This window comes from Solanum pennellii, chromosome 2, assembly GCF_001406875.1.
Source record: "Solanum pennellii chromosome 2, SPENNV200".
In the NCBI taxonomy this organism is placed as follows: domain Eukaryota; kingdom Viridiplantae; phylum Streptophyta; class Magnoliopsida; order Solanales; family Solanaceae; genus Solanum; species Solanum pennellii.
Window position 1 is genome coordinate 51,520,397 of NC_028638.1, and position 21,295 is coordinate 51,541,691.

The 21,295-nt window shown below is 33.0% G+C and overlaps 4 protein-coding genes across 4 annotated transcripts; 2 read left to right on the forward strand and 2 right to left on the reverse strand.

Moving 5' to 3' along the window:
• Nucleotides 1–1,285: 1,285 nt before the first annotated feature.
• On the reverse strand, nucleotides 1,286–6,266 carry LOC107011273 (probable serine/threonine-protein kinase abkC). Its single transcript, XM_015210690.2, has 5 exons — nucleotides 6,114–6,266; nucleotides 4,363–5,683; nucleotides 3,095–3,364; nucleotides 1,914–2,069; nucleotides 1,286–1,728 (listed from the first exon to the last, which is right to left on the reverse strand). Exons 1-5 carry the CDS (start codon nucleotides 6,119–6,121, stop codon nucleotides 1,609–1,611), a joined length of 1,875 nt encoding a protein of 624 aa, XP_015066176.1. The 5' UTR covers nucleotides 6,122–6,266; the 3' UTR covers nucleotides 1,286–1,608.
• A 2,441-nt stretch (nucleotides 6,267–8,707) lies between these two features.
• LOC107011274 (lactoylglutathione lyase-like) lies at nucleotides 8,708–9,747 on the forward strand. Its single transcript, XM_015210691.2, has 3 exons — nucleotides 8,708–8,952; nucleotides 9,042–9,147; nucleotides 9,253–9,747. The coding sequence occupies exons 1-3, from the start codon at nucleotides 8,783–8,785 to the stop codon at nucleotides 9,547–9,549; spliced, it is 573 nt and encodes a 190-aa protein (XP_015066177.1). The 5' UTR covers nucleotides 8,708–8,782; the 3' UTR covers nucleotides 9,550–9,747.
• A 2,991-nt stretch (nucleotides 9,748–12,738) lies between these two features.
• On the forward strand, nucleotides 12,739–15,860 carry LOC107011275 (B-box zinc finger protein 19-like). Its single transcript, XM_015210692.2, has 5 exons — nucleotides 12,739–13,208; nucleotides 14,125–14,221; nucleotides 14,369–14,484; nucleotides 14,574–14,810; nucleotides 15,431–15,860. The coding sequence occupies exons 1-5, from the start codon at nucleotides 13,116–13,118 to the stop codon at nucleotides 15,434–15,436; spliced, it is 549 nt and encodes a 182-aa protein (XP_015066178.1). The 5' UTR covers nucleotides 12,739–13,115; the 3' UTR covers nucleotides 15,437–15,860.
• Nucleotides 15,861–16,528: 668 nt separating this feature from the next.
• LOC107010809 (fructose-bisphosphate aldolase 1, chloroplastic-like) lies at nucleotides 16,529–18,896 on the reverse strand. Its single transcript, XM_015210084.1, has 6 exons — nucleotides 18,662–18,896; nucleotides 17,927–18,196; nucleotides 17,733–17,842; nucleotides 17,559–17,649; nucleotides 17,051–17,320; nucleotides 16,529–16,960 (listed from the first exon to the last, which is right to left on the reverse strand). Exons 1-6 carry the CDS (start codon nucleotides 18,818–18,820, stop codon nucleotides 16,682–16,684), a joined length of 1,179 nt encoding a protein of 392 aa, XP_015065570.1. The 5' UTR covers nucleotides 18,821–18,896; the 3' UTR covers nucleotides 16,529–16,681.
• Nucleotides 18,897–21,295: the final 2,399 nt, after the last annotated feature.

Below are 21,295 nucleotides of genomic sequence, written 5' to 3' on the forward strand. Positions count from 1 at the left end.
TTCCTTGGTTACTCTTTCATTATTATGCAGCTCAGATGAATCAATGAAGAAAGGACCATTCACATGCATGTGCCACTTCTCATTATTTCTAACTTTTATCTATTACCTGTCACTGCTATATTTTTATTTTAGGCCAAAAATAAAAATATGAAGTTGGTTTTCTCTTTCTCCAACTATAATTTTTAATTGTGTATACATTCAGTAAACTAATGGTTCTTTATCATTCCAACAATTCACAGGACATTATAATACGTATGTACTTATTTATAATTTGTTTTTATTCCTCTCTTCCCAATCAGTGTGAGAAACGGATTTCTTTAAGGAAATTATTATATAAAAAAAAAATGGTCTATTGTGTTTAGGAAAATTCAATCATTTGAAGTATTAAATATAATTTTTCGACGAATGAAACATTATTCACAATTAACATTACCAGTACAGTGCAACGAAAAAGCTCAACTGTTTAACAATAAAACAAGCAGAGATGAGGAATTCGATTTAATATTCGGTTTTTTTCCCTCATCTTTCTTTAGCAAGATCATTCAAACTTACATATGATTTGTGTCTACAATTTACAGAAATACAATAATGTCTTTTAGGTTCATGTATGAATTCAAAGAGAAGACAGGAGAGGTGGACCAAAAATGCACAAGTCAAAATAAAGACTAAGAAAACAAAGGGTTTATGGAACCAAAGCCACAAAATCTAAGGACCAAACATGTGGTGTGAAGGTGTTTTCTTGGTGTTAGGAGATTTTGGGGCATCAATATTAGATTTGTGTCCCACCTTATAATCTTTTTCACTTTGCACTTTGTTATATTTGAAGGGGCCTGTGAATTATGTTCTAAAAAGTATACCATATGCTATGTTGGGTACTTGTGTACCCCATCAGAGAGTTTAGTGCATAAAACCGTTGAGTTTTTGGATTAATAAGACATGTCTATTATTAATAACTTGAACGCATTCTTTATGTGTCCAAAGAAAAGAACAAATAAACACAAAAACAAAAGTTACAATTTTAACATAAGTTTTCTGTTATTTCATATTTGTGGTTTTATATTTTTCTAAGTACACTTTTGACAAAGCTGCGACGATATTTCACAAGCTTCACCTTTGTGTTGTATTTAATTCAAATGGAAGACAGTTTGTCAACTTTAGCTTACTGGATCTTGAAGATTGCATCTTTTCAAGGAACATGTGATTACCTTTTCTTTTATTGGTTTTTCTAATTTCAAACTCGTCTAATTAAACTTATATTTAGTGACATCATAAATAATTTACTGCCTCCAAGAACAGTGCTAAAGTTTAATTTCTAGAGTTCACATGGTTTTCACTTCCGACAATTCAGGCAAAGATAAAGGCTTTATTCTTCTTTACTTGAAAACTCTTACATGTATGGGATAAGATTCACGTGGCTGTAATATTTTTGGAACAAAGCAACAAGTACAAGACAAAAGTCTTTCTTGGGCTGTTTTCTACACTTGCGCTGAGCTGATATGCTTAAATTTTTTCAACCGAACTGAACTATTGGCTAATATACGATTCGTTGTTCTAAACTTACAAGTATCAACCATATATTGCAATTGTAGGAAGACTTGGAAGAGTTTGTCATGGGGCCATGAGTCCTTCAATAGTGTAAGTTAGAGATTCTGCCCAATCAGATTTGAGCAGCAGTGTCTGCAGGGTGTGCATAACATCATAATCAGGATCAAGCTTCCTTTGCCAGCCCTACAAGGCAATAAACATATCATCAAAAGAAGGAAAATCTTAAACTAGATTATTGAACACGACTCAGCAGACTGATTATAGTACTTGTCAGAAAGTACTTACGACATGTTTGAATATAGAAATGCAGGTTAATCAATTCCACGTTTTAATCATGAATGCACCTTTGTTGAAAAAGGAAGAATTACCTCAAGGACTAAAGTTGTCACCATAACAGTGCAGACATTACCATCGATGTTCACTCTGTGATGCCGAACTTTCTCAAGGAGTTGCTCAATGCAATCAGCAGGGTGGACCAAATCACCTTCTGGAGTTCCCCAAAAATCAAATGACTCCTTCACTTCCTGCAGTGCGTCAGTAAAGAACTAAGGCATAAATCCACCACCTCCATTTATGAGAAAAAATTAAGCAGTCTTTTAGCATAAATATATCACGTAAAATAATGGGACCAACTCTCCATGCCCATAGACATTAGCTGTACCCACAGAAAGATGACCAATCAGAATTTCACGAGCAAGAATGTGTAGAAATGTTGAACAACTTGAAGAATGTAGAATCTGATTATATATAATCTCATTAATAGCCAATGAGCTAAAGCTAGTAACGTATTTTGATCAATATAAGGAACTATTTTTCTTTTTGAACGTTTTGTCCAGTGGTGGAAGATAGGAGGAGCGGAGATTGGGGAAAGAATATAATAGTCTCCTCTATCCTACTTTTTGTTTGATCTACTTCCCATTACAGAATGTCCTGTTAACGTGTTTACCTCCTTTGAATGGAAAATTACATCTTGAAAATGTCAAAAACATATGATTGCAATATTTTCATATTCTCTTTTTCCATCTTCTCACAATCTATATTCACAATATCAGAAACAGAACACTCGATCCCTTTTTCCAAACCTCCCAAGAAGTTAGCCTGACAGCCAATTTGGGTAGAAGGATAGTTCACTAATGGATTTCGAGTTAGTAGTTCACTAGTTTAATGAGGATAACTAGCAAGCCCTATAGGTTGTTTTTAAAACAGCTGATGTCCATTTTTAAAAAATTACTGTGGTGTCCAGGGCAGGCAGCTTACAATCACCGCGACTAATTCTACGGGATACCTGCCACCTCCCACCAGCAACATGTGTCAGGTAACTCTGCCCACAAGATTAGATCAGGTGGAAAGAAATCACCTAGTGTTTTTGTCTCACCTGGGATTTGAACCTGAGAACCTCATGGCAGATTTCCAATTTTTTTCTTTGCACACGTAAAATATAGTGAAAAGAAATTCAAGGGATCAAAAATGTAAGCTCTATTGGAGAAGATAAATAAGAACAGCCAAAGGAAGTTTTGAAACAATCCATTTAAGATGCATGGAAATAAACCTTAATGAAGGCTTCTGGATTAGGGCAATTCTGTTTCTTTGACAATTGCAGAGTACACTCTGCTACAGTTTGACCATCTCGACGAGCAATTGCCTTAAAGAACTCCAATAATATTATCCGATCATTGTTAGTAAGTTCAGCGGTCATGCCTACATCAAGGAAAACAACATGAGGCTTTGATTTGAAGATTCGTTTCCGAGATGACTTGCTTTGGGTTACCCGAACAAGAATATTTCCAGGATGCATGTCAGCATGAATAAAGTTATCCACCTGAAATGGGAAACGGGTTAATATATGAGAAGTAAGAGAGAGAGAGAGACTAAAGAGCAAGTAAAAAATAGTGGATTTACCCTCTTCATCAACATCACAAGTTCTAGACATTATTTTAATAGACAAAATAAAAAGAAAGAAAGCATCCAAGCAAATGTCATTGAAGGCTTCTTTTCCTGCCTTCTTTATAGTTATAACACTACGAACAATAGCAGTAAAAAAACAGTCATAAAGAAGTGTTGATAATGCCAAAATAATGCATTTGAATATTTTAGTATTATCACTACTCACTGTTTTAACTTCTATAAGAGTACAGTTTCTGGACAGTATTCAAGGCCAATATATCACCAATTACTCAGTAAAGCAACAAATCTATAGTACATCCAAGACTATGTTTTAAGTGTTAACCAGGGAAAAGAAAAAAAATTCAGCATCTAACAGTTTCCTTTAAGGGAGTAAGGACTAATAAGCAATTACAGAAAAACAAATTCATACTAAAATACTAACCAAAAGAAGAAACAAGAACTTCCATGTAGCCCAATATTGGCCAAACAACATTAGGCATAACTAAAGCTTTTCTTGGAGGACATACTCCACATTTTTGTTCAAATCTTGCGCTAACACATTTGCTTTTATAGCTTGAGAGGGAACAACAACATCTAATATAGTGTCAGTTTTGTATTGCACTAGACCTTTTTATTCCATTGATAGTATATTTCAAGTCACACACTTGCATCAATATTATACTGAAATTTTAGACAAATTAATATAAAGAGAACATATTCTTAGTGAAAATTTATCCCCACACACAAACATATATAAAAATAATAATACCAAAAGCATTTGAAGTAGTACAACTTCATAAATGTATATCCTGAATTTCACATTACATTAAATGTGGTGCTTTATACACAAATTCAGACAAATTAACACAAAGAGGCATTAACTTAATCTATACACACAACACAAACACACACACTAAGTAAAGAGAATATTACCAAAAGCATCTTTAGAAGAGCATGTGTCCCAATATGAGCAAGTGCACTTTTAAGTCTTTCATGGCCTTCAAGCTCATCAACATAATATGAAACACATTCCCCTTGTTCAAAAGTCTCCACCAATACAGCAGGATGCACTAGGGGATAGACAGGCTTTGGAAAAGAGACATCCTTCCATCTGCGGAAATTATAGATGAAGCGGCTTAAATGTGCAGCCTCCCTAGCAAGATCAACCTGAGACATCATAAAAACAGCAAATTGCTGGACGCTTTCATCCAACCTTAACCACTTAAGTTTAGGAATGCACTTTGATATCTTAGCGACTAGATTAATAATCTCAAAATCTCGTCTTATTGATTCACCTACTCCAGGATGCCTAACTTTCACAGCCACCACTATAGGCTTGATCTTTCGACCATGGTATGGATACAACAAGGAAGCCCTATGCACTTGAGCAATACTTCCAGATGCCAGAGGTTTCTCCTCAAACTCATCAAAAATTTCAGAAATGTCTCGACCAAATGCTTTTTTGATAGTCCTTTTCGTGTAAGCGAAGCTATGTTGAGGAGCTTTGGTGTGAAGCTTTGATAGCTCAGTACACAAATCTTTAGAGAAAAGATCAGGCCGTGTAGCTGCCCACTGGCCCCATTTGATAAATGCAGGACCTGCTCTTTCGAGTGTGCTGCGGACTACCTGAAGCCACAGTTTCCTGAAAGAAGGCCCAAATGCATCAGCAAATGGGGCCATTACAATGCTGGGAGAAAAGAGTATCCCCAAATAAAAGGCTCTCAACAGCAGAACAAAACCTTCAAATATGGAATGCAGCAGTGAGGTAACCAAAAAATGTCCGTTTTCAGCATGCCTGTAGAAGCTAGTCATTGGGAGACCATACTCCAAGTCTGGTGATGCTTGTGCCAGTGCTATATTTCTTCCATACGTTAACGCAAGAAAACTAGGGAGAATCACAAAAGATCTGCTCAGTGCTAAGCTAAGTGCTTGTGCAAATCGACTTAATTGAATAAAAGTTTGCCCCTCATCGAAATATATTCGTGATAACTTCTTCCAAGCAACTTCTGCATGATTTCTTACAGCTGTTCCCGGTGAAGTCAATGAATAGCTCTTATAGAAAGTATTACTCATTCTACGTGCTACAGATGAATCATATCCCCTATAAGATACATATTGCCCATAAAATCTACATCTAAGAGAACATACACCATTTCCAATAAGTTCTAATTTTCTCGCTTGTTCTGAGCGAATAGCAGTCGGGTTTTGGCACAAGGATTGTCCAAGTCCTTTAGTTTTACCAACTGAAAAGATTCTGCATTCCAAGCACAACACAACTTAGCTGATACAAAATATAAAATCAGTATCTATTCACTCTAAAAATGATTCCCTGTTTCGATAAGTGCAACTAAAATACTGTTTCAAGAACAATAATACTAATGGGAATGACTACACAATAAAATCTGAATGTTCGTTTTCCTGTGCAGTACTACCCTAGTACAAAAAGTACCCCAATCCTACCAACAGACCCATGGCCCCCTATAAATACAGAAAGTATGAAACATTGAGTTTTACTCACAGCAGTTAAAAAAGCTTGTTGAAGAAACTTCCAGAAGGCCAACAGAAACCTTGCGACTTATTTTACAGCCAACTTAATTTACTACTATAATAAAAACATAGAGCTAAGTAACAAGTAGAGTAAACAGGCAAAATGTGCGAGAAATGAACAAGAAAAGGGCGTATACCTTGACATGGCGAATAGGGAAAATTAATGGCGTCGCTGTTTGCAGAGGCTAACGTCGACGGGAGGTGAAGAGCATCGCCGATAAGCATTTTTCACAGATTGTATTTGTCGGTGATAAAGACCAAACCATATGATATACGTGTAATTTTAAATGCGGCTTATTTCTTGTTTCCTAATGCTCTCCGTTTATTTTTATTTATTAAAATTTAATTTAAAATATCAAATTATAAAAAATTTAATTAATATTAATTATAAATTTTTTTATTATATTAATATGTAAAAATTATAATTTTCATATAATTTTTAAATATTTATTTTTTTAATTTAATAACAATTAAGCGTGGACTGAAAATAATAGAAATAATATGCGACACACAATTGAACTAAAATAAATTAATAAATATTTGACATGTATTTTATTTACGCAATTAACTTTAATATATTACTTGCATCAAATTCAGTTAAGTTTCCTCTTGAGGATCCCTCTACATGTTCGAAGAGGTAGCATATTAGAACTTTCAAAATACCTTGCTTTAACGGATTTATTAGTACGAATTTAAATTAATTATTTTGTTTAACTTTACATTTAAACACAAACACTTTGAAACCATAAAAAAATTAGAAAAATTAGCAAATTAGTCAAAATCAATAACTTAATTAGTAAAAAATTCACTATTTTAAAAATATTAGTTAAAATGTCAAAAACGTCATTATTTTGAAAAAGAATATGTATCCTAATTAAACCCTTATTTTATCTCTTAAGAAAATAATTTATTTACATTTTTATGTATATCCATAGTTCACTTTTCCCAAATTATTTTAATTTTAAAAAAATCAAAATCTGCAAATTTTCCCCATATACTTCTCTTCCATATTAATCTAAGTAAAAAAAATAAAATTCTCTCTCTCCATATTTTCATGTTCATGTTCATATTCATATTCAACCTTCAAATCCTTCTTCTCTTCAACTCCAATTTTTTTATTATCTTCTATCGAAATGTTCTTTTTTATCTTCAAAATCTGGATTCACACAAATTCCTTCTAATTAAGGTATTTTCATCGTTATCTTCTTTTTTTTGAATTTATTTTCTGATTTTATTGTTGTTTAAATCATTGATAAATTTTCCTCATTTAGAACTATAAAACACTCTTCAAAGAATGATTCTAAGAGACACTATTCATCTTAATAAAATGGTTTTTAGTAATTTTTCATCATTTAATGCATGTATTACTCAAGAAATAATGAATATTGTAAGATTTGCAAATAATTTTGTTATTATTAAAATGTATTGTCAAATGAATGTTTATTTTAATCAATAAAGATGTTTGTGTGGATATTTAGTCACAAATAAACATGTGCAGTATAACAAATAATACGCGTTATGTAGATCTTTTCCGTTCTTTGTTAACAATGTTTTTTTATATAAAGAAGGAAGGAAAAAAAAACACAAATATTAATTCTTATCCTCTGTGATTAACTGTTAATTTTGGGTGCAATGTTGATCAGTGTAACATTTTAAATTTAAGCAAAAAGGGCAAGGTCAAAATGGGAACTTTCTTAAATAGTTTGTTCAAAATGTAGGTGCACCCCACACGACCGTGCACTAACGTGTTCCACCTTGATCCATATATATTAATACAGTCATTGAGGATTCTTCCCGAGTATAAAAAAATGATTTAATTTAATTTAATATAAAATTAAAAAAAAAATTTATTTAGCTAATTTTAAAGTTATATAAAATGTACTATAAAATATTTTTTACAATGGATTGATTCATGGGATACTAGATTGAGAATTGGAGTTCGATTTGGGGCTCTTTTCTTGGTGGTGAATTCAACGATTTGGTTTCAGAATTGCCCCGTTCATTGATTGATCACTCGAATTTGCGTCCAAGTTAACATGTACACGATCGTTGTTCTCACTCTGCAACGTCTTCATCTTACACTACCAATACTTCCAAACAGTATGACCCATTTATTCACTAAATTGATTCTCAATTTCTCTTCATCGTGCTTGGAAATAGGTATCATACATTTGATGAAGAAGATCTCTGATCTGGTCGCTTTGTAATCATCCCTAACATTCACATTGGAGAAATTGATGAATATCTCAAATCTTTCTCTTCTGCTTTTGAAATTACAAAGTAGGGTGGTTGTGTAAACACAGATCTTACCTGTCTTGCGAAAAAAGAAAGATTATAGCACATTTTTTAAAAGAAGATGGAATTGTGTGCCTTTTATAGATATAAAAATCTCACGCAATCGGAGTATGTTCACGAGTAAAAGAAACTATACAAAGAATTGGCAGGAAGCAGAAGCATCGAAGAAGTTTCTTTGGATTATGGAACACCCAATTACCAGCAAAACCCTACTCCCTGACAAATCTATTTACTTGTAGACTGCGTTGGTGTGGCAAAATGAAAATAGGTTGCTTCCATTTTTACACAATTCCGATCCTTCTTACAATAACAAAATTCTAAATGGTACATTGCTGTCCTATGATAAGAATTTTCTAGGAAAGTTCACAGATCTTCAATCGTCAATTGTAAGCAATACGTAAGTATCGGTTTATGCAGTTATAAATAAGTCAATCTCCCTAGCTAGACTTGTCAATAACAAGATAAAAGAAAGAAAAAAATCAATAATAATATATCGATCGAGGAAGGAAAAATGATAGAAGAGATTGAGGAAGTGAGCAGTTGCGAAGCACTGCCTCTGCTTTCACTAAATCATGTGTCCTTGTTAGTGAGAAATGTCTGGAATTCTGTGCGCTTCTATGAAGATGTCTTGGGTTTTTGCCTTGTTAAACGCCCTTCTTCTTTCAACTTCCATGGAGCCTGGTGAATTAATTAATTAGCCACTCTGTCTGTCTCTCTACTACAAATAACATATATGTATGCTTCGTGTTCTAATATATTTAATTCATCAGGTTGTACAACTATGGAGTGGGGATTCACTTGCTTGAGAACAAAGGTATGGAGGATTACGATGAACCTCGACCCATTAATCCCAAGGATAACCACATTTCCTTCCAGGTAAATTAACTCTCATTCTTTACATACACGCATATCACGTAATATGAGTTCAGTTCAGTCGGTGTTTGAATTGTTCTGTTTTCCTAACATGTGTGGAATTAGCAGAGTAGTGATGTTGTGGTGGTGAAGAGGAGGTTGGAGGAAATGGGAATGCGATACGCAACTGCACTTGTGGAGGAAGAAGGAATAAAGGTGAATCAAGTGTTTTTCCATGATCCTGATGGCTACATGATTGAAATTTGCAACTGTGACAATCTTCCAGTTCTGCCAATCTCTTCAAGCTGCTCACTCAAGCCCCACAGCTATTATAACAAAATGATTGCTACAAATTATGGATGTGGTTTCATGGAGAATGAGATGCTGGAGAACTTGAGCATGAACATGCTCAACTTTTCCTTCTAAACATGAATGAATGAATACTAGTGTGCAATGTGTGTGTGATTGGAAGTTCTTTATCATTTCTTTTATTAAGTGGCTTTTCCACAAGTTCATATCTTCTAAGTTTGTCTTGACACTTGATGTAATCTTATTTTCAAACAAGTTAAAGCTTGAATAATTGATGTAATTTTATTTTCAAACTATATATAGTTTGTATATTTACTTTCTTTGTCTCAAGATGGGAGAAAATAATATAATAGGCATTAAAGGAAGATAAAAGAAATGAATATTATGTTTAATTCAATCTTAAAAGTTAGCTCAACGGGTAAGGATTATTAAGTCATATCATAAATCACTTATTTCGTAATTGACACTTTTTTAATAAAGACATCAACAAAAAAAATGATGTATCGAGATCTAATTATAATAAGCTAGCTGCATTTTGGGGTTTTTTATTTTTATTTTTTGATGGAAAAATCAAACTCTACCATACTCGCTCGCTCGAGGAAATATTTCCTTTCCTAACAACAGAAAACTGGCATAGTATATGTACAGTTTAATAACAAAAACATTATAATCTACATTGAGTAAACGGTTTTGTTGCTTATAATATGCATGTGATTAGTGTAAACTAAATTAGAACTGCGAATACATTTTTATATAGTTTACAGTTTACACTAATCTTAAAAAGTTGAGAAATTAGGAAAGTTTAATTTCATGCCTCCAAGAAATGTGAGGGTGTTGGAACCCAACAACAGACACGACGACAACAACGACATATTTGTAACATTGTGAGCTTATTGCCTCTTTCATGATGTTTTAGTTGCCCACTTAAGATGACCTATTAATGCATGTACATATGAGACCCTTATGACTCAACTTGCTTCACAACAATCCAAACTATAATAGATGAAACTAGAATGAGTTTAATTTATATACATTAATAAAATAAGAAAAAAATAATATTACAAATTACTTGAGAAACTAATTACAAATAAATATTCAAATAAGTACGGATTTCTTTTGGGCATAATACGCTTAACTCGGCGTCAACTAACAATTATGATTTTTAATTTTGGATGTGTGCGCAAATAGACAATTAAATTTATATAAAATTAAACAAATAAATATATTTTGTGTTAAATGTGGCATCCTACATGTGTTCTATCATGTAGAATACATATGTCTACTTATTTAATTTTGTACAATTTAAGTGTTTTCTTATATACATTCAAAATTTGAGGACATAGTTATCCGACCGTCGAAGACAAGTTAAGAGTTATACATTTCTTTTTCATTGTCTTTATTATGGACATGGGTCAATTAAAAAAAATTCTACCATATTACAAGGTAGAATTTAGGCTTTATGGACTCCGCTCTTTTTATATTTTATTTGTAAAATTATATTGAGTATGTTATTATAATATTCCTATGAGTGAAGCTAATAAGTTTTAAAAATAAAGTAGAGTAGAACTTCTATTTTTACATAATCATCGATCACCAATAAAATTAGGTGAGTGTTTGAATATAAAAATTTTAATAGTTGAACAAAAAACAATATATTGAGATCTTTTTTGGGAGTTCCCATTTTTTTCTTTTTCATGACTCAAACTCATACTTGGAAAATGGAGAGACGTATTTAACTTGAAGAAGAAAAGAAAAGAGCGGAAATTTTGTGATCACTAAAAATCTGGTCAAAAACATTTTCTCACACTTTTTTTCCGCTCATATTCGGTACCCACGCCACATTAAAATTACGGTTAAATTAGAACTTGCGTCGAAAAATCTCACATCAAAGATAAAACACTTTCTAACAAAGATAATTTCGTACCAAGAGGGCTCCAACTCGAATCATTTTCATAGTCATCTTCTCCGCCTAAAACTTACATTTAAGAGTTTTCGAAGATGAGATAAAATTGGGATAGGTTATACGATTTTTCTTAGTTTGATATGTTTTCTTTTATTAAAATTATATGTTTTCAATGTATAATGGAAAAAATATATATATTTAAGTTCAATAGCATAGAAAAAAATAATACTGTGCGAACGAATTGTTAACCGACAGGCAACTGATGAATTGGCAAATCAGTACTAGGAGCCACATGAAAAAAAATAGACAAAAATTAGGGGACCAAACTTGATCAATCGACAAATTATTGGGATGCAAAAACAAAATTCACGTACGGTTTGTTGAGAATGAGAAGATACAAAGGGCCACGTGGCATAATCAGATACCTCACAATGTGGCTTATACATTAAAAACAAAATCCAAAATGATGAAAATGAAGAAGCATAACTTAAAAAAAAAATTAGACAAGTTAGATGGCACGATACTGATTGAGACTGTTTTATTTTTAATTAAAAATTTGAAATTTAAATATTAAATATAAAAAAAATTTATTAGAAGCACTAATTTTAAGTGGGTCTTACAAATGCGTAATTTAAATTTTTATTTTAATAAATTTTACGAAACGGGATCTAAATTTGATCGAGAAAAAGACAGTACTCACTAAAATATTAAATTTGATGGGCCAAGTCTAAGATATGTAACTGGTGGTTCATATTTCTCCAATAGGAATTTTCATGGCCACACTCTTTAATCTTGTGGCTGTGATGTATTGGTGCCAGTATATATTTTTCTTTTTTTAAGTTTTCTTATGAGTGTATATTTTCCTTTAATAAATCATGGTGCTATTTGTGGTCTAATTTTTCAAAACCCCAGCCAATAAGAAAAATTATCCTAGTACTAACTTCCCATCAATTAGTTCAACCTTCACCAACATCCACAAAAATACTTCGTTACTTTCCCTAAGTTTCTTCAAAAATAATAGCTCATAAAAAAAATATATTCCATCCGTTTTAAAAAAAATAACCTAGTTTGATTTGAAACGGAGTTTAAGAAAAGAAATTTTTTTTTAATCTTATGGTTCTAAGTTAAAGTTATTTCAAATTTACTAAAATGTCCTTTAATCTTGTGGTCTTAAACATGTCACGTGGAAAGTTAAAGTTAAAGTTTTGCTAAAAAAGAAAAGGGGTCATTCTTTTTGAAACATACTAAAAAAGAAATAAGATCATTCTTTTTTAAAGGGAGAGAGTAATTATCTTTTTTTATATGTAAAAACTTATTGATTGATAGTCACTAAAAATCTATTTTTAGAACAGTGAACAAGTACAGCTAAATGGCTAGAGTATTTTTTTTTAAATATACCGTTATACAGTAGATGTTGAACTCATATCTACTTTTTCGACTAATTTAAAAAATTGAATGGAATAAAAAAAATTTAGCAGAATTTTATTTATTTACAGGTTAAGAAGGGAAGGATCGTGCCAAAACCTTTGGGTTTGAGAGGAAAATATTGTTTGTCAATATATATATAAGAGTTGGTTGGTGAGTTGTATTGTGCTTTGTGTCAAACTAGTGTAGTAGTGTACCATTCAACTTTCTCCAGACTTAAAAGTTCAAGTCTTTGGGGGTTATTTGTCTAAATAGACTACTTAATTCTTGATAAAAGAGTAGTTGAAGGAATCTAGGTAATAATATGAGGCTTTATATTGTTTTATTATTGGGTGAGTTGTGGTAGAAATGAATTATGCGGACACTTTGTGATGTTTGTGAAAGTGCTGCAGCCATTCTTTTCTGTGCTGCAGATGAGGCTGCCCTTTGCCGTGCCTGTGATGAAAAGGTCTCATTTTTATTCGCAAATTTAATACTCTACTTATTTGAAATTTTTCCATTTATATTTCTTTAAAATATGCTTTTGTGTTTTGAGTGAGTGGTTGGTTTGTTGTGTTTACCTGATTGTGTTCAGTTTTAAAGAAAGAACAGAGAAATGACCATCTTTTTGTGTAGTGAGTTGCAGATTACTTGTGTTGAGCATAGTTATATGATAAGCTACAAGTATAAGATGGTGGTTATTAGGACTAATATTGCCTAAGATTATGTGTCTCTGGTTTTTGGATTGCATCAGACAGTCTTAAATCAGTTTAGAATAGAGAGATCATGTTGCTTGTTGTAAGGCTTGCTCTCATAGGGCTTTTTTTTTCTTATAAAGATCAAAAATCATGCTGACCTGTTAAACAAATTGACATCTGTATTGTAAATTCTGGGAATCATTGCTTCTTCTCTTTGGTTCTTGTTTCATCAGTTTATCTTCTTTTATGTTGATAATGACTTTTCTTCTTAGCCCTTAAAAGTTGTTTATATATCTGTATATGTCGGGAGTTCTCAAATGATCTTGATCTTCTTAGCTGTTGAATTATGAGATACAAACTTATTTTAAAAGTTTATGCTGTTAGAGAGGATATGGTTCTATTTACTTGATTATATCTTGAATATCCCTACACGTGTGAATTATGTGATCACCTCATTGAAAAGATTAAGGTGTTAGAGATGATATATACACTTCAAGGTTCTTAAATTATATCTTCAGCACTCATATTTCTGATCTGGAGTCATGAGAGGTCAAATCTATTGAATGCCATCTGATCAATCAACTTCTTATCTTGGTTTAATCGGCTAATATTGACAATGTCACTAAGAGACTTCTGATGTTTTTATTCTTGTGGACACTTCTAAGCATATTCAAATTTTTTTGGTAGGTTCATATGTGTAACAAGCTTGCTAGTAGGCATGTGAGGGTTGGAATTGCTAAGCCCAACGAGGTTCCTCGTTGTGACATATGTGAAAATTCACCTGGTTAGTGGAGCTTTAATCCGTCTTGTTCTTCAGTTGATTAGTTTCTTCTTCTGATTCCTTTTATGTTAATTTGTCATCTTGTCTCTACAAAAGACGGCCTGCAAAGTGAACTAACAATCAGTAATTTTCTTTGCATTACACATGAAGCATTCTTTTACTGTGAAGTTGATGGAAGTTCTCTTTGTCTGCAATGTGACATGATGGTACACGTTGGCGGTAAACGAACACACAGTAGATATCTCCTGTTGAGGCAGAAAGTTGAGGTTGGTATTCCGTTGTATGAGCCATGTTACTCTTAATATGTGCAATGTGTTATATAAAAGGTCATTTTTTCTCTGTTTTTCTCATATAGTTTCCAGGAGACAAGTCGGGGCCTACAGAGGAATTAGCCAGGAAGACATTAGATACCGGTGAAAATAAGAAGGATCATAGTCACTCACCAAACCCAATGATTAAAGACAATCAACAAAATCACAGGGTGTCTCCTATTTTGATTTCAGATGGGAGTGCAGATGGGCATGGCAAGAAGGACAAAATGATCGACTTGAATGTAAAGCCAAGTCGTTTTCATGGTCAGGCATCTAATCAGGTTAGCCAATTGTAATATATCTCGGAATAACTTTGCTATATTTCGTCAGTAATTTCAACTTGATCTAATGCAGAATCTTCACATTCTCTTTTTTTTGTTTGAATGCTAAATATTTATCATGTGAACTGAACTTTCTGAAAACCAATGAGCCATTGGTTTATGTTATAAATTAGTAGAGATGAGTTTCTTCCAGTTTCATCAATTCATGTCCCTTCTTCTACTTATCTCTTTTAGTAAGTAGAGCAGATGACTCTATTCGTAATCTGGAAATTGAAATCCTTTCCGAACTAGAAGAAGGTTGCTGAAATGTCTAATGAAGAGATGTGTTTTTCTCGTTCTTATGTTTTCTTGTTAATGTCTCTCTTAATCTCCTGGGATCCTATTCATGAATAAATTTGAATAGAAGGTTCCTGCTTGAAGTTGCAGTAAACACTTTCAAGTCTATGCCAAACCAACTAGAATGATTCTACAATAAATGTACTCTCAGACTATTTCTGCTGTGCAGAACTTATAATGGAAAACTTGACAGATTGTTCATAAAAAGGTTGATCTAATAGTATGTCCCTATTTAAGTTTCTAAGCATTACTTTTTGAATTGATTTTTCGTTTTTCCTCAACAGGATTAACTCATCTTCAGAGATTGTTCTAGCCAGAAGATATTCTATGAGAGAATGTTTGTGAGGAGACAAATAGACCTCATGTGGCATGAATGTTCCACCATTGCGCGTATGAAGGAAGCTCAATAGCCCAGATTAGCAATCGAACAACATTTGGCAATTAGTGTTAGATAAGTCGCAAGTTCTGAATGCTTTGAGTTTTTGCCAGTCTCAAGATCATTTTTTTTCCTTTAGGATTTAGTTTTTTTCATTAAGACAAACATTTAAGAAATTGCCTGCTGAAAGTAGCTGATGTAACTGAAGTTTATGATGATTTTAGTAGAAGTTATTGTATCTTGAAATTTAAGGTCATTTTTAGGTGTATAGATTATTTTCATGGTTTCTTGCACTTGTATTATTGTTCTTTCTCTATTCAAAAATTGATCAAGATCAACATGATCCTGTACGGCAAGAAAGTCATCACATTTGTTGCCTTCTCTCATTATATGTTCCCAAGCCTCTAGCACTTCCCATTAGTACTTCTCTGCAATGTGCTATCAGGGTCTACAAGGATCATTACGCTTCGACTATTTCCTTTGCATAATTCCTAGCACAGAACTCAATCTGGAAATCTTGAATAGACAAATTTTGAATACTATGCTAAGATCACAGATAGTTTTTGCCTTTGGAAAAAGGGTATATGCCCAAATCTGAATATTTTGTTCAGGCATGTATCTTTTGAACCTCTGTTGATTGGGTAGCAACCTACTTTGTTTCACTAACCAGAGTCATCTCAACTCTCTCAGGATGAATAAACTTCCAAAAAGAAAACATGTCAAGTGTTTGGATATTTTATATAGTTCCTGAAGAATCATCATACGCGCTGCTTCCTCAATTCATAGATTACTGTTGGATCAACGGCAAGTATTCTCCAGGATACAATCCTTGTGAATACTCTCATTCTAAGTTTGGAAATTCATTTTGTATTTACTGCAAACTCTGTTTCTAGTTGTCTCATTGAAAGTTAAGTTCACAACTTTCTTTCTTAGAAGTTGAATGTTATTTCTTCTGTTACACTAGAATTGATTTTAACTTGGTGGAGAATTTGAGCTCATTATAACATAAAACAACAGAGCAGGATTAATGTAATAAATTGCTAAAAGCACATGGTATATGAACAAAACAGTCTTGAGGAGCAGCTATAAGCATTTATGCAGTTTGATTTGGCTACATTACATGCTTCATCATTAAATATCTATAGACTTTGGTAGACACTTAATAGACGTATCCCTTCACGAACATTCCCTTCTTGGCCTCATCGGACTCACCTTCACCGGTGTATTTCCCTAGCTGGGCAAGAGAGTTGGCCTTTGCTCTAACAAGCAAGGCATCCTGAGCTGCCTTCACATTTTCTGGTCTTCCACTCCAAGTCTTGAGGCATGTGTTCTGAAGGGCTCTGGCGTATGAGAACGACACGTGCCATGGGTTGGGACTTTGATTCATGGCGTTCAAGTTAAGAGTTGCCTCAACTTCAGATTGTCCACCAGACAAAAACTGTGTATAGTAAGATCATGAAAAAAGTTATAAGTCAAGTTCTTGGAATTATGAAAAAATATTTGATCTATCAGATATGTAGATACTTGCCATGATTCCTGGGACGGCAGGAGGGATTCTTTGGCGGAGGAGACTGAGGGTGTAGTCAGCAACTTGCTGTGGGGTGGCCCTGTCCTTGCACTCAGCTCCAGGGGTGACCATGCTGGGCTTCAACAAGATACCTTCAAACATGACATTGTTCTGGGCAAGGTAGAAGAAAACTTCAGCCCACACCTGCTTGGCGACTTCAAAGGTCCTATCAATGTTGTGTTCACCATCAAGTAAGATCTCTGGCTCAACGATGGGTACCAACCCATTGTCCTACAAGAATGATCAAGATACTTTAGCTATTAATCGCCTAGAAAGCTTAAATTTATACTACTAGAGTAATTTTTGACCGGTTATAGCAGGACATTACTCCATTTTACATGTTACCATATCTCACTTACTATGAAAGCAACTTATTGTTGGTAAATTTAACTTGATACTTGGAAAAATCTAAACATTGTTTCATGCACAGAACTTAAAATCCACTTCCTATGTATGTACCCCAACCTACCTGAGAAATTGCAGCGTAGCGAGCAAGACCCCAGGCTGCTTCCTTCACTGCAAGTGCTGAAGGACCATTAGGGATGCTCACAACAGTACGCCTGTAAGGTTCACAATGAAGAAGACAAGATGAGCTTCAAATTAAGTAATTATTGCTTTTACTTATTAAAGAGAAGCACTCTACCATTTGGCAAACCGGGCGCCTTGTTGGTAGTAAGCAGCAGAGCGAGAGGCAAGGCCATCAAGACCTTGGCACCATGATTCATTGTTTGAGCCAGCCAAAGGAACAAGACCCTGTAGTTTACAAGCAAAAACCTTAGAAATACTCGACGAAGGAATCCTTACACCTTTTTAAGTTACTAAATTTAGATCTTTTACCTTGTCAACCTTAATACCAGGAACAATGTTCTGCTCAACAAGCACATCAACCATTTTCTTTCCCTCTACAGTTGATTGATAAAGTGTCTCCTCAAAGAGGATTGCACCAGAGATGTACTCCCCTAGTCCAGGAACTGAAACTAGCAGGGTCCTGAACGCCTGGCGGTTAGCCTCAGTGTTCTCCATTCCGATTGAAGCTAAACGCTTCCCACAGGTAGCATTGGACTCATCCATGGCCAAAATTCCACGACCAGGGGATGCAATAGTTTTCTACACTCAATCCATTAGCTCAAATTAGCTAAATATGTTTCATTAATTCATCTCAAAAAAGTTCTACAGAAAGGTTCTTAGAAACATCTAATTAATCTCAGTTCACCCTGTATGATATATCACGTTATCTCGGTAATAATTTTTAACACAAACTAACAGCATCACTATCCATATTCAACAAAATTATCAAGAACTTGTAGTAATACACTGTTTTGTCAGTAAAGGAAAACACTAGCAGAACTCTTTAGACAAATTATCCAGAGTAGTATGAGATAATTAAGCAGTAAAAAGAAGATGTTGTTAAGACTAAGTAAAAAATATATAACACTTCGTACTACATGATGAGATAGGAAGCTTTGAAGTCAGAGCGAAGATTCCTACTCTCTCATCTTATATAACAATATTTGACTTGGCACAGAATGGTTATATTATGAAATAACAAAGGGAGTATAAAAGACGGTGTACCGCGGTTTTGACGAGCTCATCAGCATAGGAGCTAGCACGAACAGTGAGTGCAGATGGTTGACAGCGGACGGAGACGGATGGAAGGCGTAGGGATTGGCCTTTTACAAACTCAGTTTTGTCAAGGACTGGAGATGTCTTGAGGAGAGATGCTGATGCCATTTTCTTACTTTCCTTATCTTTCTCTCCTCAACGCCTGAGTATTATCTTGTGTGTTCAATCTACAAGCAGATAGCCCCATGCTCACTGCATATATAGTTCTTAAAAGATAATATCATTTGAGGCCATTATAGTTTTGCCAATTAGTTCTTGCCAGTTGGCTTGATAACTTGCTGACTTGGCTTGACTTAAGTATGAAAATTTGCTAACTGATGGTTGGATTTCATTAGTCTCTTATTTTCCTTATCATTTAAACTTCCTGTGCCACAAAATTTTGCAACTTTGTAAAACCATATAGGTTTGAGGCTCTAGTTGTTCTAAAGTAAAAGACAGATTTGCTAAAGGCAGTCTACTTTGGGTTCTGTTGAGTGGACACTATGCAATGTCATCACAATTTAAACGAAGAATATAATCTCGCGCTATAATTATATAATCCACAACTATGTCTTTAGGCGTCTGATACACAAGAGAAAGAAATGTTAGTAGTATCTGAATTTGGACGTTGAATTCTCAACTCAACGTAAACTATTTCACAGAATAGGAGTCAGTTGAAATTCAGTTGATATTGTTCAATTGCAAACTTAACTAGTACAATCTCATTTCCTAAATCTTTCGGCCTTCAACAAATTGAAAATGTCACAATGCAATATTATTTCCATTCCCTCCATCAATCAATTCAACTATTCTAAAAGTGACAACTTTGAGGTTCATGTACCCATTGTGTAATAAAGAAAGTGCTAAAAATTGTAAGAGTCGTGATGGACAAGAGGATTTAATAACGAGATAATTTTTAAGTGGTCATTAATTTGTGGTTTGGTAGCCAAGGGTGGAATTAAACCTGGGATAAGTTATCCCTTCCTAGGATGGGATAGTAATCCCAGAATAACTTTTTTACAGTGGGATTAGGTAGGTAAAAATAATAAGAATATCCTCCTTAAACCTTATTTTATACATCATTTACATTCATGTATATTAATATAATTTTAACAATATTTATAATAACATTCACAACCTTAATTATTCCTTGTTCCTCCTATGATAATATATTTTTCTATTAAAAAGTACATTTTATAAATATAATTTTTATTTATGAATATGATATGTTGAATTTATTTGCCTAATTCTTAATGCTATTTATATTTTAATTTTTCTTAAAATGTTCACTCCACTACTAAATTGCATATTTTTAATTGAATAGTTTATTACTCACTTAAAATTTTTGTTTATATATCAATTAAAATGTAGATAACTTTAATAATAAAATTTCTTTTACTTTTAATAAACTTAAAATGAGACTTTCATTTTTAAGCTAAATAAGATGAATATTTTCTTTTCAAATTAAAAGTTTTATTTTTAAGCTAAAGAAGATTGAGATTTTATTTTTAAGCTAAACAAGATGGAAGTTTTATTTTAAAATTAAATAAGATGAAATTTTGATTTTAAAAACACATTGCACAATTATGTAAATGCACACCCAAAAATATTTAAGCTAAATAAGATGGAAAATTTTATTTTTAAGAATGAAAAACTAAAACTAGAAAGAAAATGTAAAAAAATAAAATTAAAACTAAATAAGATGAAGGGTATCTTTATAAACAAACAACTTATTCTTAAAAACTATGTCATGAATATAAATTTGAATATGACAAATTAAACAAGTAATAAAAATTAATCCAAATATAATTTATCCAAACATAACTTATCCAAACATAACTAATCCAAGCATAACTTATATTTAAACGAAACAACCTATAAGATAGTTCGACTTCTCTCACATTGAAATCACAAACCATTCCCTAAACATTTTTGTCAATTACAATATAAATTCCATTTGTCCACATGTTTAGTAGCAATTACTTCACATCATAGTTGTTGTATGATAAGAAAGAAGAGAAAAGACAGAAGTTATTATTGAAGTTATCTCAAATTTTTAAAAAGACATCTTAATTTGTGAGCGTGCATTCTATTATCTCACAAAAATATTGAATATCGTTATAAAAAGATCATTTAAGCCATTTCCTCACGTGATAAGACGTGCGTGACGCTTACGATAATTTCAATCCGACCCGATTTGTTTCAAAAAGTGATGCTCACGTGTGATACACACAAGCTTTATCTATATTTCCATTAAAACTAAAAAAATGTTTCTAAATTAATTTCTCTCACCCATCAAAGTTAACATTTTCACACACATTTTATTTATTTATCAATATAAAATCCTTTCCTTCAATCTCTTTATCCCTATTATTTCCTCTAATCAGATCTTTCTTCTCGTTTTCAGTATATAATTATCTTTTTCTGTGAACTTTTTTCTCTTTTTATTTTCTTTTTTGGGTTTTGCTTTGATTTTTGCCTTTTCTGTTTTTGGATTGAATTTATTTTAGTATTTTCTCACTTGAATTTGAGTTTTCCAGTCAAAATTAGGGCTTAGAAATAAAGGGAATTTGATAATTGATTGCTCAATTGGGACTTTAAGAA

Excerpts from the sequence above, each read along its gene's own strand:
- LOC107011273 (XM_015210690.2), bottom strand. Across the intron at positions 3,365-4,362 it reads CTCTTCTAAAGATGCTTTTG|GTGGATAACTTTATTCATGC; the intron begins GTAATATTCTCT and ends TTCCCATTTCAG. Across the intron at positions 1,729-1,913 it reads TGACAACTTTAGTCCTTGAG|GGCTGGCAAAGGAAGCTTGA; the intron begins GTAATTCTTCCT and ends ATTGCCTTGTAG.
- LOC107011275 (XM_015210692.2), top strand. The coding sequence starts at position 13,116 with ATGCGGACACTTTGTGATGTTTGTGAAAGTGCTGCAGCCATTCTTTTC. Across the intron at positions 14,222-14,368 it reads CATATGTGAAAATTCACCTG|CATTCTTTTACTGTGAAGTT; the intron begins GTTAGTGGAGCT and ends TTACACATGAAG. Across the intron at positions 14,485-14,573 it reads TGTTGAGGCAGAAAGTTGAG|TTTCCAGGAGACAAGTCGGG; the intron begins GTTGGTATTCCG and ends TTTCTCATATAG.
- LOC107010809 (XM_015210084.1), bottom strand. The coding sequence starts at position 18,820 with ATGGCATCAGCATCTCTCCTCAAGACATCTCCAGTCCTTGACAAAACT. Across the intron at positions 18,197-18,661 it reads ATGAGCTCGTCAAAACCGCG|AAAACTATTGCATCCCCTGG; the intron begins GTACACCGTCTT and ends GATTGAGTGTAG. Across the intron at positions 17,650-17,732 it reads GGCGCCCGGTTTGCCAAATG|GCGTACTGTTGTGAGCATCC; the intron begins GTAGAGTGCTTC and ends TGAACCTTACAG.
- LOC107011274 (XM_015210691.2), top strand. The coding sequence starts at position 8,783 with ATGATAGAAGAGATTGAGGAAGTGAGCAGTTGCGAAGCACTGCCTCTG. Across the intron at positions 8,953-9,041 it reads TTCAACTTCCATGGAGCCTG|GTTGTACAACTATGGAGTGG; the intron begins GTGAATTAATTA and ends TTAATTCATCAG. Across the intron at positions 9,148-9,252 it reads ATAACCACATTTCCTTCCAG|AGTAGTGATGTTGTGGTGGT; the intron begins GTAAATTAACTC and ends TGGAATTAGCAG.